Source organism: Canis aureus, chromosome 27 (assembly GCF_053574225.1).
Source record: "Canis aureus isolate CA01 chromosome 27, VMU_Caureus_v.1.0, whole genome shotgun sequence".
Lineage (NCBI taxonomy): Eukaryota > Metazoa > Chordata > Mammalia > Carnivora > Canidae > Canis > Canis aureus.
In genome coordinates, this window is record NC_135637.1 from 26,130,718 (window position 1) to 26,147,146 (window position 16,429).

The 16,429-nt window shown below is 56.9% G+C and overlaps 3 protein-coding genes across 35 annotated transcripts in view; 2 read left to right on the forward strand and 1 right to left on the reverse strand.

Moving 5' to 3' along the window:
* EMID1 (EMI domain containing 1) overlaps positions 1 to 8,274 on the forward strand; it is a 50,731-nt gene extending 42,457 nt beyond the window's left edge. For 4 of the 18 annotated variants that reach the window (XM_077874211.1, XM_077874213.1, XM_077874212.1 and 1 more), the window contains 4 exons: positions 2,941 to 3,025; positions 3,330 to 3,489; positions 3,974 to 4,064; positions 7,493 to 8,274. In XM_077874211.1, coding sequence (XP_077730337.1) covers positions 2,941 to 3,025; positions 3,330 to 3,489; positions 3,974 to 4,064; positions 7,493 to 7,714 — 558 coding nt within the window. In that variant the 3' untranslated portion in view covers positions 7,715 to 8,274. Of the gene's footprint in view, positions 1 to 2,940; positions 3,026 to 3,321; positions 3,490 to 3,973; positions 4,065 to 7,492 lie in introns of those variants that run through there. The other 14 variants (XM_077874216.1, XM_077874225.1, XM_077874219.1 and 11 more) reach the window with 9 other exon arrangements.
* A 1,011-nt stretch (positions 8,275 to 9,285) lies between these two features.
* On the reverse strand, positions 9,286 to 15,038 carry RHBDD3 (rhomboid domain containing 3). 9 transcript variants are annotated; one of them, XM_077874231.1, is made up of 8 exons: positions 14,015 to 14,228; positions 13,541 to 13,712; positions 12,912 to 13,072; positions 12,187 to 12,375; positions 11,177 to 11,560; positions 10,076 to 10,238; positions 9,699 to 9,986; positions 9,286 to 9,607 (listed from the first exon to the last, which is right to left on the reverse strand). In XM_077874231.1, exons 4-8 carry the CDS (start codon positions 12,332 to 12,334, stop codon positions 9,430 to 9,432), a joined length of 1,161 nt encoding a protein of 386 aa, XP_077730357.1. In that variant the 5' UTR covers positions 12,335 to 12,375; positions 12,912 to 13,072; positions 13,541 to 13,712; positions 14,015 to 14,228; the 3' UTR covers positions 9,286 to 9,429. The 9 variants fall into 9 exon arrangements, with proteins under 9 accessions (XP_077730357.1, XP_077730359.1, XP_077730354.1 ...); XM_077874233.1 differs by lacking the exons at positions 13,541 to 13,712; positions 14,015 to 14,228 and adding an exon at positions 14,691 to 15,036; XM_077874228.1 differs by lacking the exons at positions 13,541 to 13,712; positions 14,015 to 14,228 and adding an exon at positions 14,351 to 14,564.
* Positions 14,568 to 16,429, forward strand: part of EWSR1 (EWS RNA binding protein 1) — a 28,969-nt gene continuing 27,107 nt past the window's right edge. For 3 of the 8 annotated variants that reach the window (XM_077874202.1, XM_077874205.1, XM_077874203.1), the window contains exon 1: positions 14,568 to 14,952. In XM_077874202.1, the coding sequence (XP_077730328.1) occupies positions 14,940 to 14,952 (13 nt within the window). In that variant the 5' untranslated portion in view covers positions 14,568 to 14,939. The remainder of the gene's footprint in view (positions 14,953 to 16,429) is intronic. The other 5 variants (XM_077874206.1, XM_077874207.1, XM_077874209.1 and 2 more) reach the window with 3 other exon arrangements.

Consider the following 16,429-nt stretch of genomic DNA (forward strand, 5'->3'; position numbering starts at 1 on the left):
AGCTGCAAATACTTGGCCTGGTACAGTGTGACAGTCAAGGGGTGAGACGGAGGCCAAACAGGCTTTCAGGACTTAAGAGGCCACATTGAGGAATTTGAACTTTGTTCTGTGGACAGTGGGGAGTCATTGAAGTATTAACAGCAGGGAAGGGACGCAGAGTTTTGTTTGCAAACAGCTCCTCTGACTACGCGTGGAGAAAAGACAGAAGGGAGCAACACGGGAGAAGCAGAGAGACAGCAGGAGGGAGTCTGTTGTGGTCATCCAGGCAAGAGACCAGGGGGCTGGAACTGGAAGGGAGAACAGTGAGGATGGATGGATGTCAATGGATTAAGAGATACTTGGTGCTAGTTTGGCTGTAACAGAGAGTGAGAAGTTAAGGCAACCTTTACAGTAGAGAGCCAGGAGAAGTTGCCCTACTGGGTTCTGTCCAAGGAAAGTGGGAGCTGTCTGTGTTAAAGCTGAGTGGGGGTGTCCAGCAGGCCCTGGACACTCAGTCCAGGCCAAGCGGGGATTGGGGGGGTTATCAGCACAAACAACAGGCCACTCATCTTAGAAGGGATCCAAATAGCAGGATTTTATTTTTCATTTTTTCCTCCAATTTCCTTTTTTGTTTGTTTTTAATAAAGATTTTATTTTTAAGCAATCCCTACACCCAATATGGGTCTCAAACTTATGACCCTGAGATCAAGAGGCACATGCTCTACAGAATAAGCCAGCCAGGCACCTCTCTTCCAATTTTCATTTGGGAGATGTTCAAATATGCAGAAAACTCAGTATAATGAATATCATTCTGCCTTCCTGTAGACTGACCAACTATTAGTATTTGGCACATTTGTTCTTTCTCTTTATTTATATTTATAGACTTTTTAAAAATCTATTTGAAAGTAAGCTGCAAACCCCATCCACATTTCCCCTAACACATCAGTGTGTATCTCAAAAGAATATGGACATTCTCCCAAAAAGCCCCAATACAACCCACCATCACATCTAAGAAAGCAGACATTAATTCAATGAAATGATGACATCAAGTTCTGTATCACTTAACTTATATACAAATTTTACCAGTCATCCCCAAAATGCCTTTCTTAGCTGTTTTTTTTTTTTTTTCTAATCTAAGATCTAATCAAGATTCACACATTGCATTTGGTTGTTCCATCTCTGGTGTCTTGTAATCTAGAACAGTCCCTGTCCTTTGTTTTTTTAAAGATTCCATCTATTTATTCACAAGAGACACAGAGAGAGAGGCAGAGACATAGGCAGAGAGAGAAGCAGGCTCCCTGTGGGGAGCCTGGTGCGGGATTCAATCCCAGGACCCTGGGATCACGACTTGAGCTGAAGGCAAATGCTCAACCACTGAGCCACCTAGGTGTCCCTCCCTGTCCTTTCCTACTTTCTCTTGACTTTGTCTTTTTGTGAATATTCCACCATCTAGATTTGTCTGATTGTTTCCTCGTGATGAGATGCAGTTAAATGCTCTCGGCAGGAGCAGTAGTGGAGGTAGTGCCCTCTTATTACATCTTACCAGAAGGTTCGTGATGTCAGCTTGTCCCACTGCCCATGCCGGGAGGCTTAACATAATTTTTGAAGGTCATCCATTTTTAGATCCTGCTCCTGTAATACTTGAAGAAGGATTACTTTGGTGTGTGGCCCATGGTGACCCTGTGGCTCTTCGGCTGCAGTGGCCACTTAGTGGCCTGAGGGTAGCCCAGTCCTTATGCTGTGGACAGGACAGCCGGGTTACAATGGACAGTCCCAGCAATGCCACAGCAGGCTCACGTGGTGGACGGTCTCTCGGCTGTTAGATGTTTTGGTGAACCATAAAGGGTTGGACCTCTTGTAGCAATGTACATGTTCTGGCCCTCCGTGCACTTGGTCTGTACGAAGTAAAGGATGCCGAGAGAGACTCCCAGATACGTCAGGGCTGGAATAGTTCTTGCTGTCCTGGTGCTCTGTTGGAATTACCATATCAACATTCCGGAAATAGCTTTAGTCTGGACCAGGAGAGAGGAAGAGTGAGGGAGTGGGAGGTTCAGCCAGACTGTGGACCTCGTGCTGGATAAGGAAAGGACAGACACACAAATTGGAAGTGAACACGAGGGCTGGCAGGAGCCCTGGGTGGCAGCTGATGCTGTTGCCAAGGGGCAGGCTGGGGGAGGGGCTGGGGGGCCCCCTGCCACATCCCTGGGTACTGCCCAGAAGGGAGGGTGGGGCTTCGGGAGCCTAATTCCAGGATGTCCAGAATATGGACTTGGAATAGTCAGAGCCTGGGGAGGGAGGAGTCCAAAGTGAAAAGAGCTGGGGAGTGGACTGAACCTCAGCTCTTCCAGCATTTTAAGTACAACTTCCCAAAAGTGATGCCACGCAAACATTTTATAATTTTGCTTGCATATATTCATTTTGATGTGAATGGAAAGGATATCGGTAAGTAGCCTGTTCCCTCCCACTGATTGAAGCCGTTAGAGTGAGATTAATGTAGTATTAAGGCAAAAAGTGACTCAGTTTAAAGAATATTAAGTCAACAAGAGTGCAGGTGGCCAGGGATGTGGCAGGAATCCTGCAGGTGTCAGGCAACAGAGATTCAGGTGTGCCCCATGACAGCCTCTAGGGCAGGTTCAGTGGCAGGCTCTGGGACAGTGGCATGGCCCCTGTGGATTGGGATCCCCCTGCCACCAGTGCAGCAGATGTGCAGGGGTGTGGGCAGAGAGCAGCCAGCTGGAACCCATCAGGACTTACTGAGGGGGCTGCTTCCACCTGTCTTACCCGCCCCCACCCCAACTCGTCCTCTCCCGGTCTTATCCTGGCTGTCCGAGGGCCGTGGGCTGTGGCTGGTGGTGCAGGGCTGCAGGTGCATGTCCGGGGTGGGGCATGGGCCACCAACAAGCTTTGCAGGGCCCCCTTCCTTGCCCCCTTCACGGCTGCATCTGTCTCTTTCCTCCGCAGGGGGAGGGGTTGCACCAACTACGCGAGGCTTTGAAGATTTTAGCTGAGAGGGTTTTAATCTTGGAAACAATGATTGGGCTCTATGGTGAGTAGAGACAGACAGACGGACAGACAGCCCAGCCCCCACCCGCTAGCCTTCCCCAGGCCCTCCCGGGGTGGAGCTGCCTGGACCCAGTCATGAGACTGGAGAAGGTGCCTGCCCCAGGCAGGTGAGGACCTGAGAGAGCAAGGCCCCCCATCCCTCCATGGCTGGTCCCTCTTCCACAGGTGAAAAGGGGCCCCCCCCCCAAAAAAAAGAAAAGGGGGCCCCTAGAAACCTGGGCCTACCACCTCTGTGGTCAGACCTGCGCCTCTGGGCATTGTGGGTAATATGGTTTCCAGGCCTGCAGGGGAAGCAGAGGTGACAGATTTTGAGTTTGGAAGAACTTCGGGGCAGTGGGGCCAAACTCCAGACCACCAGGGGATTGTGGGAAACAGAGCCAGACTGCAGCAGAGGAGGGGATCGTGGATAATGAAGTCAGGCTTCATTCAGCTCTACAGAAGTTGCAGGTAACAGAGCCAGTCTCCAAGCTCACAGGACAACAGGTTACGGAGCTAGACTCTGGAAGTTCAAGGGACTGTGGGTGATGAAGCCAGGCTCAGGCCGCTCCAGTTCCGACCTCCCCTCCCCCAAAAGCCTTATGAGGCTCTCACAGGGCAGGCCTTCTTGGCCCCAAGTATCTCCCTTACAGTTGCAGTTCCCCCTCTGGTCCTCATAACCCATCCTGCAGGTCCCTTCAGGGGCCAGAGAGAGCCAGACCCCCACCCCAGGCATTTACCCACCACTTTCACCATTCATCTGATCACTTGAGGAGCCAGGCAAGCCCCCTCCCCACTTAGAAGGGGAGACCAAGGTCTCAAGAGAGACTCACATCCAGGCAGGCTCCTGCCTCGAAGCCGGCCGGTGGCTGCCCCTACACCCCACCCTCGGCTCTCCGGCCCAGCCCTTGGAGGCCGGACTCGCACCGTCTTGCTCTTCTTGATCTCCCATCAGGCTCCTAGCTTACAGAGCTTCCTGCAGCAGCAGGCTCAGCTGGAGCTCCTGGCCAGACGAGTCACCCTGCTGGAAGCCATCATCTGGCCAGGTAATGGCAGGGTGGGCAGATAGGGGCGGCCCCTTCCAGGAAGAGCCTAGGGACACAGAAGTCACCTCCCACTAGTGGACCCAGGCCAGCAGACACTCCTTCTCTAATTCTTCCAGCCGACCAGCAGACGGTGTCTGACACTTGGCTGGCAGCCACAGGCTCCCAGATAAGACAGACATAGTCCTGTTCTTGTGGAGTGTAGGGTGCAGGGATGCCGGGGTTGCCCTGGAACTGTTAAACCGAGGGTGAGGAATACCATGGTGGAGTGAGTGCTATGACAACACAGAAGTGCCTCTGACCGAGGCTGGGCATCTCAGGGAGGGCTTCCTGGAGGAGGTATCATCTATATGGACCTGGAGGGCAAGGATCAGAATGAATAAACAGGCAGAGGAACAGCATGAAGCTTGACTGTTCTATGAGGCTGCTAAGGAGTGACAGCTGAGGATAGAGAATCTGGCAGGGCCCAGTTTGAGAAGGCTCTTAAAGGGAAGTAGAAGTCATGGAAGGAGCTTAGACACCAAGTGGACTGCACCCTTCCTTGTGCCTGGCTTTTCATGGTGGGGCTAAGGAGGGCTCTCCCCATTAAACCAGAGCCTGTGGGTGGCCCTGGAGAGAGGCAGGGATTGACCACCCTCCAGGCTGAGCTCTGGTCCTCATCTACCGGCTAAGAGGCCCCGTGACCATCCTTCTCCCCACTCCAGCGGCCCCATCTCACAGCCCAATCCTAGTAAACTAGTCCACAAAGGCCTTGGACATCATGTCCAACTTTGCGTCTAGTTTACATTTGGGGAAACTGAGTCCCCAAGCAGGAAGGAGGGCCAGGATGACAGCCAAGCCTCTTTCATTCAGCAAAACTGTAGGTTATGCCCCTACTGAGTGCCAAGTCAGGGCAGATGCTCTGGGCCCATCAAGCAATAGGGTGCCCTCAGTGTCTACAGAGATGAGGGCCATGGGATACAGGAACACCAAAGGATGTGAGTGAGTGGCAATCACTTCCGGCTGTGGGGTGGAGAAGACTTCTTGCGAGAGGGGACACCTGCATTGGGTCACGGAAGAGCCCTACGAGTGTGAGAGCAAGAAGATAGAAAGACAGTCCTGCGTGGACAAAGGCCTGCAGGCTGGAAGGGGCATGTAGTCTGCTTCCGAAGCTCTCCCCACCTTGCCTCAGGGCTTCTCTAGCTTTTAGAAACATCAGCGACCATCTCCCAGACTTCCGCTCCCTTTAACAGTTTAGGGCCCAAGTACCAAATCCCAGGCTTTTTCAGGTGCCCCCCACCTCCTGTCAGTATTGGGAGAGAAGCCAGAAGGGACGCATTGTAGCCCTTGGTCTGTACCCCACCTCCACTTCGGTCACCTCTGTGTCCAGCAGCCCAGGGAGAGTGTGCCGGTCACCTAAGAAGGGCTACACTCACTCACTGTGGCCACAACCCCAGTTGAGTGACCCCAGGAGCCAGCTTGCATTGTGGCCCTAGAAGGGAGGTGAGAGGAGAGCAAAGAAGGAACTTTCCCCATCATCCATCATACACAGCAGGAGCCTACCTAAAGACCCAGATTGGGCTTATGTTTAGGTTATATGCAATAATGAAGAGATAGTAACAGCCGTCACACATCCAGGCCACCGGGCTAGGAGATTCACACTCAGCCCCCCCTTTTTTTTTTAAGATTTTATTGATTTATTCATTCATGAGAGACACACACAGAGAGAGGCAGAGACACAGGCAGAGGGAGAAGCAGGCTCCATGCGGGGAGCCCGTTGTGGGACTCGATCCCGGGACTCCAGGATCACACCCTGGGCCGAAGGCAGGCGCCAAACCACTGAGCAACCCAAGGATCCCCACACACCCAGCCCTTTTAACAGGCCTGCTAGGTGGATGCTCATTTCACAGATGAAGAAACAGAAGTGCAAAGAACTCACACGATCTCAGAGTCATAGCGAGAGCAGTGGGGAGGCCTGGGATCCACCATAGGTCTGTCCTCTAAAGCACTGGCTCTTCTTGCTCCATCAACAAAAGTTTACTGACACCTCTGCTCTACCAGGCACTGAGGAGGGCCCTGGGGAAACCAGGGGCCCAGAATTTGATTGTGTCTGAACAGCATCTCATGACCAACTCACAGTGCAGGAGACCTGGGTCAGAATCACACTTAGTGTCCATAATAATCCAGCATTTACTGTGAAAACCACTTTGCACTTCTGGTCACCTTAAATATTTAACCACAATGGTTCCCCTGTTCCGGATGAGACTTGAAGATCCTGTGACTTGCCCAAAACCACATAATTGGTACACGGGGGGGCCAGGAGTTGGCCCTAGGGGATGTGGGAGCCTGAGCTCCGTGCCCCTCTCCTCCTGAAGAGGCATGCAGTCTGCCTTGACTGTGACCACACACACCTGTCTGACCCAGGGGCCTCAAATTTCAGACCAGAGGTGTATGGGAGGCTGGGGCACAAGGTCAGAGTGCTTGACAGCTGTGATTATGAGGGTGTAGCCCACTACCCTGGCAGTGCCCCAATGGGAAGCTGGTGCTCACCAGAGTCCAAGTGTCTCTCCCTTTGAACAGCCTTTTGGAGGCTCAGCCAAGTTCCCCATCCTAGGGCTCTGCTCTTTGAGTGTTCCTCTCAATAAATAGCCCATTCTGACCTACCTGAACTACTTACTAAAGTTAGAGAGGAACTGAAAGTTACTAAAAGTTGGGAGCAGAAGACTTCTTGGAGGAGTTAGGCCTCACTTGAGTGTTGAAGGATGAGTAGGAGTTTTCTAGGTGGCAAGAATGCCAATTATTCAGTTTCACTCTTGCAGGACAACCTGTTTCCAGGTTGGGGCATGTTTCACCATAGCCATATTAGAACTAATTTTAATTATTGGAGTTGGCCAGGACTTCAGAGTATATCTGGAACTATCCCTCCTTGTTTTAGAGATGAAGCAACTGATGCCCTGACAGAGATTAGACTTACCCAAAGCTGTACAGTAGGTGTAGAGCCTGACTTTCCTCAACTCCTCACCACAGGTGCCCTAACCCAAGGAGAGGAGAAAGTCAGTCTATTCCCTGACCTTAGCTTACCCAGCTGTGAAAGGGGGAGGATTCAGGGCACATCTCTACCCCCTGAAAAAGAACTATACTTTTATGGAGCATTCACTACCTGCCAAGCATTTCAGAAAGATCGCAGGTTCATTTATCCTCACTTGACAGAGAAAATCAAATCAAATAGAGGCCCTGAGTGCTCTCATGGGGTGGGGAGCTGATAACGCCAGGCAGGGAAGGGGAGGCACTAACCAGCTTGTAAACAGCCTTCTTTCTCACAGCTCTGCCTCCCAGATGCCAGGGCACAATGCACCTGGCAGCGTATCCAGCGCCCCAGCCCGGAGGGCTGAAGGGAGATAGGCACCTCACACAAACCTCACTAACCCTGACTTTCTCCTTCCCTCCGGCAGAACCAGAGGGGTCGGGGGCAGGCCCTGCCGGCACGGGCACTCCCAGCCTCCTGCGGGGCAAGAGGGGAGGACACGCGGCCAACTACCGGATCGTGGCCCCCAGGAGCCGCAACGAGAGAGGCTGAGGGCGGGGGCGGCCCTAGGGGCAGACCAGGCCAGGCTTCCCTTCCCAGCCTGGACTTGGCCAACTGCCTCCAGGGACCGCCCATCGGTATTTATTAATGTCCTCAGGGTCCCTTCTGCCGCCTAGGCCTTTGGGATGGGCAAGTCTTGGTCCTGACTCCCCCTGTAAGCCGAATAGGAAACTGAGAAAGCACAGTGGCCTGAGAGGGAGGGGCAGCCCAGGCAAGAGGTGAGGCCTTGCTCAGGGCCCTGGGCCTCCACCTCCCTCTGTGAACTAGGATGCTGCAGGCCTGCAGAGAAGGGGTGGTGGGTTCGAGTCTTATCAGCTGCCCAAGCCTCGGGGCCTGTAGGTGCTGAAGGGAGCCAGGAGCTGGGGCTCGGCTGGGCCCTTGGCACATGCAGGGCAGATGGGGAAGGGCTCACCTCCCCCTCCTCCTCAACCAAACCTTGGGGAGCCCAACACACTCCTCCTCTCCTTGATTACTGGTGCTGGGTCCCCACCCTGAGCTCAATAGGCAGGATGCAGGGATTCCTTGCATAGGTCCTGCCCCTGAAGCCCCCAGCCCCTCCCATGTCCCATGTGGGGGTGGGGGCATGGAGAGGGAGGAGCCCCCTGGAGGTAGACATCTCCAGCCAATAAAGGCCCCCAGTCTAATGTCCCCTTGGCGTGTCTCACTGTATGCATAGATGGGGTGTGGCTGGGCAGGGCCAGGAGCCCTGCGCATGCACGACGCAGAGCTGTGAGGTGGGCCCCCGTGGGGCTGAGGGGGCAGGGGAGCAGGGCAGAGGGGCAGGCTGCCCCCACCCCCTGGCCAGGTGCCCAGCAGTGGTGGCAGCTTCTGAGGCCTGGGGAGCAAGGGGCTGCCAGGCCTTGGTGCAGCCCCCAGACTGGGTGACCCGCAGCCTCCCAGTCTCAGCTTCCTCACCCATAAGGGGAGGGCGTGGCCTTCAGGCTGCCCGGTCTGCTTCCGGTCTGTTTCCCGTCTCTGCAACCTCTCCCCTCTGGCTCCAGCCTGGGGTAGGGCCCCCTGACGTGGATTAGTACGCAGGCTGCTCCAGGACACACAGTTCCCCGCACCACTGCCCAAAGTCCAGCTTCCCAAGCACCCCTCGGCCTCATCTCTCCCCACTGCCCATCGGCATCTCAGGCCCATGCTCCACCTTCTGCCCTCTGGCTCCTGGGACCAGGGCAAGGGCTGAGGGGGCACCAGGAGGGAGGAGCTGCCTCTTCAAAGCTGCAGAAGCTTCTCCCCATGGCACCCCCACATTGCTTCCTGAGCAGGGGGCCCAGCAGGACACAGGCACCAGCCATGAGCCTCCCAGGCCTGAAGAGATGGATGAACCGGCCCCTAGTCCAGCAGGGGCACTGGGGGATATTCCTAGGGGACAGGAAAAGTCTCCTGGAGGCAGGTCTTCGTGGAGGTGGAGACCTACGACTAGGGAGAAACTAGCTGGGAAAGGAGCCATGGAGAATGCTCCTTGGCAGGGGGTCCAGCCCAGCACAAGGTCCTCTGTCCCAAGGTGGAAGACATGGCTTCCTGCACAGTTCAAAGGCAGTAACGCGGTCTCTGCACGTCAAGGGGCTGTTCTATAACGCATCATTCCTTCACTGCTAATTCATTTATTCATCTCCCCTGTTCCCAACACAGAAGAGTCAGACACAACTGCTGTCCCCAAAGAGGTCCAGGTTGAAAAATGAACTGGTTTTTATTCTAAGCAGTACCAGGGTGGGGTGCTGGAGGGGCATCTCCTGTACCCCACTATGATTCTCAGCAGACAGGCCAGGGCTCTGGTCACTTGAGGGCCTACATGTGCTAGGGGGGACCAGGACCCTCAGGGTGAGCAGGCCCGCCCCTCCCCTGAGTCACCAGGGCCTCAGGGCCCACCTCCCCGCCAACCAGCAGTGACACAGCACCCTCCACTCGGCCTGTGGCAGCCAGTGCCACCACTGCCTGCTCTGTCGGGAAGCCCATGCGCTCCAGCTGCTGCAGCCTGTGGGATGGGGAAAGGGGAACAGGGAGGGAACGTCAGGGCCACCTCCAGCCCCTGTACCAGGGGACCCACCCCTGCCCACCCGCCTTACCGCAGAGAGGAGACGGAGGACTTAGGCAGCCATAGTGGGCTCTCAGGACACTGGGCTGGCCCCTCAAGGAGTGAGGCCTGGATCCCCTCCTGCAGCATTTGCTCATCCAGGGCTGCCCACAGCGGGGTCCCGGGGGGGAAGCTGGGCCCGGCCCAGACTGCTCCCACCTCTGAGGAGCCCTCCCAGGTCTGCTGCACAGACCCCAGGCCTGGTGGGAGCTGGGCCGAGCCTTCACTGCGGGACCAGAGGCTAGGGGAAGCCATGTAAGGAAGTCCAGGGGTGGGAGGCCTGGAGGAGCAGAAGCAAAAGAGGGCCTGACTGCCGGCCACTGCCACAGCTTCCGCCAGCAGGACCAGTGTCTTCAGCATCGCGCTCACCTCGCTGCAGCAGGATGGATGACCGGCAGCTCGGCTAGGCTGCCTGGGGTAGGAAGGAGTCTGAATGGCCAGCACCCTGCCAGGGCTCTGCACAAGGCACCTTCCTGCAGCGCTTGCAGCCGCCTCTCAGAGAGCTCCAGCCACTGGAACGCCCCGGCTGCATCTGTCTGCCCAGGGCAGGGCGGCTGGTCAAGGAAAACCAAAACGAGCCAGGGGTGAGCCCACATGGCCCACTGGGCCCTGAGCCAAGTGTGTGACAGGCATTCCCTCATGTCTCCCCACCCTAGTCAGCTCTGGCTCTCGGGCAAGGTGGAAGCCCTTAGAAAGGGGACCTGCCAGTAAGAGGTAGAGCCAGTGTGTCTCCCCACAAAAGCGGTCTCCTCCCATTTCAGCCACCCCCTGCCTGCTCTGTTCCCAGAGCCCTGTGAGACTGCTCAGGTCTGATACAAGGCCCGCCCTTGGGCCCACTGGCACCCTCCCCATTGCCCTCGGTCAGGGCAACATACTCCCCACTCCAGGATCCAACCAGGCCTGGGCAGCTAGTGTCTCCAGGCCTAAAAAATCATGGTCGGGGGACCAGCCTGTGCCTACTGTTCCCTCCAAAGGCACAGTTTCCCCCAGCTGGCATTAAACATCTCGAGAGCAAAAGCCTGTGTTTAATGCATCTGCACCACCAGCACCGAGTATTCCCCCTTTCAGCGCTGAGCCCCAGGCTCACTCTCACCCTGGCCTTGCACTTCCTATACCCTCTGTCCAGCCTGCTCTTTTTCACTTCTCTTCCCCTGAACCCCTCATCCTGCACATCTTAGCTCAGGTGCCACCTCCACGGGGGAGGGCCAGATTGGGCAGCTCCTTGGGCCACCTCAGCCCTCCTGGGCTCCCCTTTAAACTGTAGTTGGCATCTCTACCTGGCTGTTGGCCCTGAGCCCCCCTGCCCAGAGCCAGCTAGAAGAGAACTCAGAGATGCTCTGGGAATGTTTGTGTAGCTCTTCCCAGCACTGTTGGGCCTGACCCCCTTGTGCCACTTCCCTCCCAGGCACCCTGGGGGCCCAGCCACAGAACCCACGTGTCCACACGGGCCCAAGCCCAGGCAAAGGATACAGGCCAGGCCAGCAAGAAGGCCACAGAATAGCTGCAGGAAGGGTGGCTCAGAGCTGAGCAGTGGTGTCAAGGCAAGCAGCAGCCATGGCAGCAGCCACGGTGGCAATATCCCCAGGGGCTGTCTAGGGTGGTAACCCTGCCCTGCCAGCATGGCCAGGTGGACAGGCATGTAGCCGCAGCCACCAGCTGCGCTGGACACCCCAAGGCCTGCCAGCAGCACACCCATGAGCCCAGCAGCCAGGGCGAGCAGGGCAGAGGCATGCAGGAACCGCAGCGTGCCCAGGTGGCACTCCTGCCACCAGCCCAATGTGGGCAGGAGCAGCAGACTCAGGAGCAGGCCAGGTAGGGCTGTGTGGCCTAGGGCATGGGTCAGCAGCCGGTGTGCTGGGAGAGAGAAGGAGCTTATGTGCCAGGTTAGTGGCCCTAACCCCCAAGGCTGTCCCAGGTTGGTAATCACCCCCTGGGGGACACCAGCTAACCGAGCCTCCTCTCCCCAGGAGCCAAAGTCTGCCCACTGCCAGCACTTTAATCACTCATGAAGGGGACCAAGGGGTTCTAAATGCTGTGGCTGCTCCCCTGCTATGTTAACCAGAAAGTGCTGGACCCACCACTCGGGCCTCTCAAGAACAACTCAACTTAACATCTTGGTGGGAAACAGGCACTCAGCTGGAGTCACTCCTTAAACTCCCAGGACCTCCTCCACATTCTCCTACTAAGTTGAAAGCCTTAGTTCTTATTTTAAGGGAAAGCCACCAAAAAAGGAAGCCACCTGAAAAAAATTCCTACTTACAGGCCCCCACCCCTCTGCTGGCCCCTCTGCCTGGATGCTCTGCCCTCCCTTCTTGGTTGCAGATGAGCTGGGCATGCTCCTGTCCAAGGCTAACCTTCCCCCAGGCACTGGGTCCTCTCCCTGCTTGACCAGTGCAGGATGCATGGCACTCCTGCGAACTGTTCTCAGGCCCTAGAGCATGTCTCCTGCCTCCTCTGAGGCCCGTGGGGCTGGCCCTCACCCTGCCAAGGGTCCAGCAGCAGCTCCGGGGCCAGGGCAAGGCTGGGGCCAGCCCCCACCAGCCACAGGCTGCTCAGCAGCAGCATCAGGACAGAGGAGGCAAGGGGTAGCGCTGGGGACGGTAAGCCAGGGGGGCCTCGGGCACGCATAGTGAGGCTGAAGGTGTCAAAAGTGGTCTTGAGGCTGTGTGCTAGGGGTGAAAGAAAACAATAACAACGGTTATGACTGCAATTTTTATCCAACTTCCTTTCAACTACCCTCCCAATGGCCCCATTTTACAGAAGTAGAGACTGAAGCTGGAAAGGCAGGCCCAGCAACTTGACCACAGAGGAGCTCAGATCCTAACCACGCATTTAACGATCTTGCCCTCCCCTCTGCCTGTGTGTGAGGATGGGGAGGGGCTGAGCCAAAAGGGCTCTGAAGAAGAGCCTAGAGTGGGAGGCACAAGGCCAGAGAAGTTGAACTGGGGTTCTGGATTTCCTAAAAAAGGGTACAGCCTCCCAGGGCAAACTCAGGGCCATCTCCAGCTTTACTCTGCCTCCCTTTTTCCTTGGGCTGCAGACCAGCCACCTTTGTGCCCAGCCACTGTGCCTAGCCTTAGAGCTCTAGGCAGGCTCAGCTTCCCTTGCTAGAGGGGTGAGGCCAGCCAATGGGCAGGCAGATTAGGAAGGGGGTGAGGCAGAAGGGCTGGAGAAGAGGCAGGAATCCCACACTCTGAGTGCATACAAAGTGACACTGGAGGGAGTCATCCCCTTCTTCCAGCTTTGAGCACAGCTCCTCTGGCCCTAAACCCCCCTTTTCGCAAGAAGGTTCCAGCATCCCCTCCACTTCTTCCTGCTGTGCATCCTTGGACAAGTTTTCCTTCCTCTGAGCCTCTCCTTCCTCATCTGTAAAATAAGAATTAAGAAAATCCTTTCCTTGTAGGATGAGAAAAAGGAATGGACTAAGGCAGGGCCCTGCCCACAGCTCCTGCTTAATAAACTGTAGCCTGCCATCCCAGCCAATTGTGGGAGACAGAGGTAGTCACCAGCTAGCCCAGCCAGGAGCGGGGGCCTCAACATGGAAGCAGCTGCTCCAGTCTAGCTGGTTCAGGCTCTGACCCACAAGGCACAGGACTTGCTGAAACCCCCTCAGCCCTGGCTAGGCCTGTGTCAAGATTCCTAGTGAGCTGATTTCATGAGGCAAGAAGCAAAATCCCAGAGAGACCAAACTGTTTCATTTGCTCCCTTGCCAAAGGCCACCTCAGCATCAAAATCCACCTGTAGGTTTCCTGTTTCCTGCCAGGAAAATGTAGAAAGCTCCTCTGCCTGCAACATTCCTCCCTCCATCTCTCCAATAGGCAAACTCCTACTCACCCCCTTGAAGCCCAGTTCAAATGTCCCCATCTCCTGCTTCATGGATCTTATCCTATCTAGTAAAGCACAGCTTGGCCTGTCTTTCTTCCTGGACCCGTGGTCTGGGCAGGGGGCAGGGGGCAGGTGGGAGTGCCCTCCTCTTACTCATCCCCAAGTTCTCCATATGCGTTCACTGAAAGAGAGACTCTAGCTTGGCTCCAGGTCCCGCGGAAAGATTTGGGTGAGCCCTGCCCTTCCTTGGGCCTGGGCACCTGCCTGAGGAGACTAGATTGAGTCCAGGAAGGCGGACAGGTGCCAGCCTTGCCTCGAGCCAAGACACCAACTGCAAGTCTCCTCTTGCACCCTCACAGCCACCTGCCCACTCGCACTTTACAAAGGCGAAGGACTTGCCCACGGACAAACAGAACTGGAACCCTCTGGGGCTCAGTCTCTTCATCGATAAAATGGGGCTGTGCACCATCTGGCCCTGCCTACCTTACTGGGAAGCTCGGAGGACAGAATGGGAAGGATGGGAAAGATTCTTCCGAGTGCTAGAGAGAGTGGGGGTCCTGGGGTGTGGGTCGGACTCAGCTTTGTGACTTTAGTAAAAGTACCCAAATTCCCTGGGCTTTCAGTTTCCCCTTCTGTAAAAATATGGGTATTGGATGGGGGATTAAGATTAAAGGGCCTTCCCAATCTTGACCGTTACGGGGGGGCGGGGGGGGGCCTCGGGATCGGGTGCTGCGTTCCGGGCCTCATCCAGCCCACCCGCCTCGACCCCCTCCCCCTCCCCTCCCCCTCCGGCCCAGGCCACGTGTCCGGGGTACTCACTGCAGAGCGCGCCCCCGGCCCCCGGAAGGCCGGGCGGGGCCCCTGGCTGGGAGTCGGGACTCCAGCTTCCCGGCGAGGCCAGAGAGCCCCGAGCCCATTCTGCCTGAACTCGAGCGCGTGACCCCGGCCGAGCCGGCGCGCCACCCCCTCCCCCGCCGCCCGCCGATTAGTCAGCAGTTGTTCTAGGCCCGGGTCCCTTCCCCCAGCCCTCCCGCCGGCCTCCGTGTCCCTCCAAGGCAGACTCTTCAGAGACGGTCCCTAGAGCCAGCGGACGAAACCATTCCGAAGAGCTTAGCCTCGTGCGGAGAATCTTTCCGGCTTGATACCAAGACCCGCTCACCCGCCGCTCCGGACCCTTCGGTGCTATTTCGGCCCACACGTCAAGTTCAGCGCCCTTTAGAGAGCACTGGGACAGGAGTTGAGGGCGGGAAGGACGAGAAAACTGTGGTTCATCCCTCTTTCTCTCACCCCCGTGGCCTGGCCCGATGGTAGCGCCCGAGGTTGCGGGTTTCGCGCCTGCGCAGTGCGGCGCCTAGAGGGAAAGCGAGAGGGAGACGGACGTTGAGAGAACGAGAGGGAAGGAGAGAAAATGGCGTCCACGGGTGAGTGTGGGGGAACAGTGGTCGCGCCGGCGACGGCCGGGACACCCAAATCTGGGGCTGCTCGTCTCTAGGGGTGGCCGGGACGACTGAGTGGAGCTGCCGAGGGGGTGTGAGGTACCCGCCGCGGCCCGACGAGCTCGAGGGCCCGCGTTCTTCTCCCCTCCCCCCACCGGGAAGGCCGGTTCTGGAACCTTCCGGCGCCCCCGGCGCGCGAGGTGCATGCGGCGGCGGGGGCGCGCGGGGCCTGCCGCGGTCTCCATTGTGTGGCGGCCGTCGGGCCCCGCGCTCCGGGCCGCCCGCCACGTGGGCGGGGCCTGCGGCCTCCGGGGCCCCGCGTGGGGGCTGGGGGAGGGCTCGGCAAGGCCTCGAGCGCGGCACCCCTAACCCGGAGGCGGCGGCGGCGGGGGGTGGGGGGGTCGACGGCTGCTGGAGGAGCCGCAGCAACGCGCTTCTCTGACTCTCCCCCTCCCCCATTGCCAGGGATGCGGCCCGAGCCGGAGGGCGACTCTGCTTCGCAGAGAAGCCCAGGGAAAAAAAAGCCAATAAAAAAGGCATCGTGGGTTTGTGAGCCGAGGGGTGCCGACCTATGAGCGGGCGCCCCGTAATGGCCTGGTCGGCTGGGGCGGCCGGCGCGGCCGAGCTGCCCTCTCGGCGTCTTCCAGCCCCAAACCGAACTTCTGCCCTACTGGGCTTTGGGTGGAATGTGTTTCCCCCTTCAGAGCACCGCCCCCCGGGCCGCTTCGGTTCTACTCTTACTAAGGCCCCCTCCTTTACTCTCCAAAAAGCAATTAAGTGGCTTCCCAGGGCCATTTTTAAGCAAACGCTGAGGTAAATCCGTTGTATAATAAGACCAACCCAGATCGCGAGGCCAGAAATCCCCGCCGAAAGAAAATTCTGGCCTCGTAGACCTAGGAGAAACAAAAGGCCCGAGTCGGCGTTTGAATTCTGCTTAAGCCATCGCCTCGCAAGTTTATTCGCCCAGGTTAGGCCTGCAGGCTTGTTTATTTCGTGGACTGACGGACGAGGGAAAGGAGACCCATGCTGGACTTTGAAAGAAAGCTCGGGGTGGGAGCTCGAATGTGGCAATCTAGGGTGGTCAGGGATGCGTGAGTTGTTTAACCTTGTAACCTAAACGTCACCCTGCAGTTGGCGGCCTGTTTGTGCACCAACCTGCGGTTATTGGTAGGGTGGGGCATTTTTGCCTCTAGGGGGGTGTTCTTAGGCCTTCTGACACCAGGCCTGCGTGCGGTGGGAGAAGTCGAGGGAAGACCGGAAAAGCTCTGGGTCCTTGTGCGATGCAGTTTGAAACGGGTCCAGAATCCAGCAACTTACAATTTAAGCCTTCCCGAGCTGTGTGATCAGTAAACGGCAGGTCAATGCTGGCTGTTAGTGCCAGGGTTCAGAGTGCCGCTGGAAGAGGACTCTGAAATACCACAGTCCAAGACACATCCTGGTGGGAAGTGGTTTCCGCAGAGCT

Bases quoted from the DNA above. Each gene is read 5' to 3' on its own strand.
- RHBDD3 (XM_077874235.1), bottom strand. From the start codon at position 12,334: ATGCGTGCCCGAGGCCCCCCTGGCTTACCGTCCCCAGCGCTACCCCTT. The intron at 11,561-12,186 runs GTGAGGGCCAGC...TCTCTCTCCCAG, and splicing joins GCTGCTGGACCCTTGGCAGG to CACACCGGCTGCTGACCCAT. The intron at 10,239-11,176 runs GTATCCTTTGCC...CTGGGCAGACAG, and splicing joins CCTTCTTGCTGGCCTGGCCT to ATGCAGCCGGGGCGTTCCAG.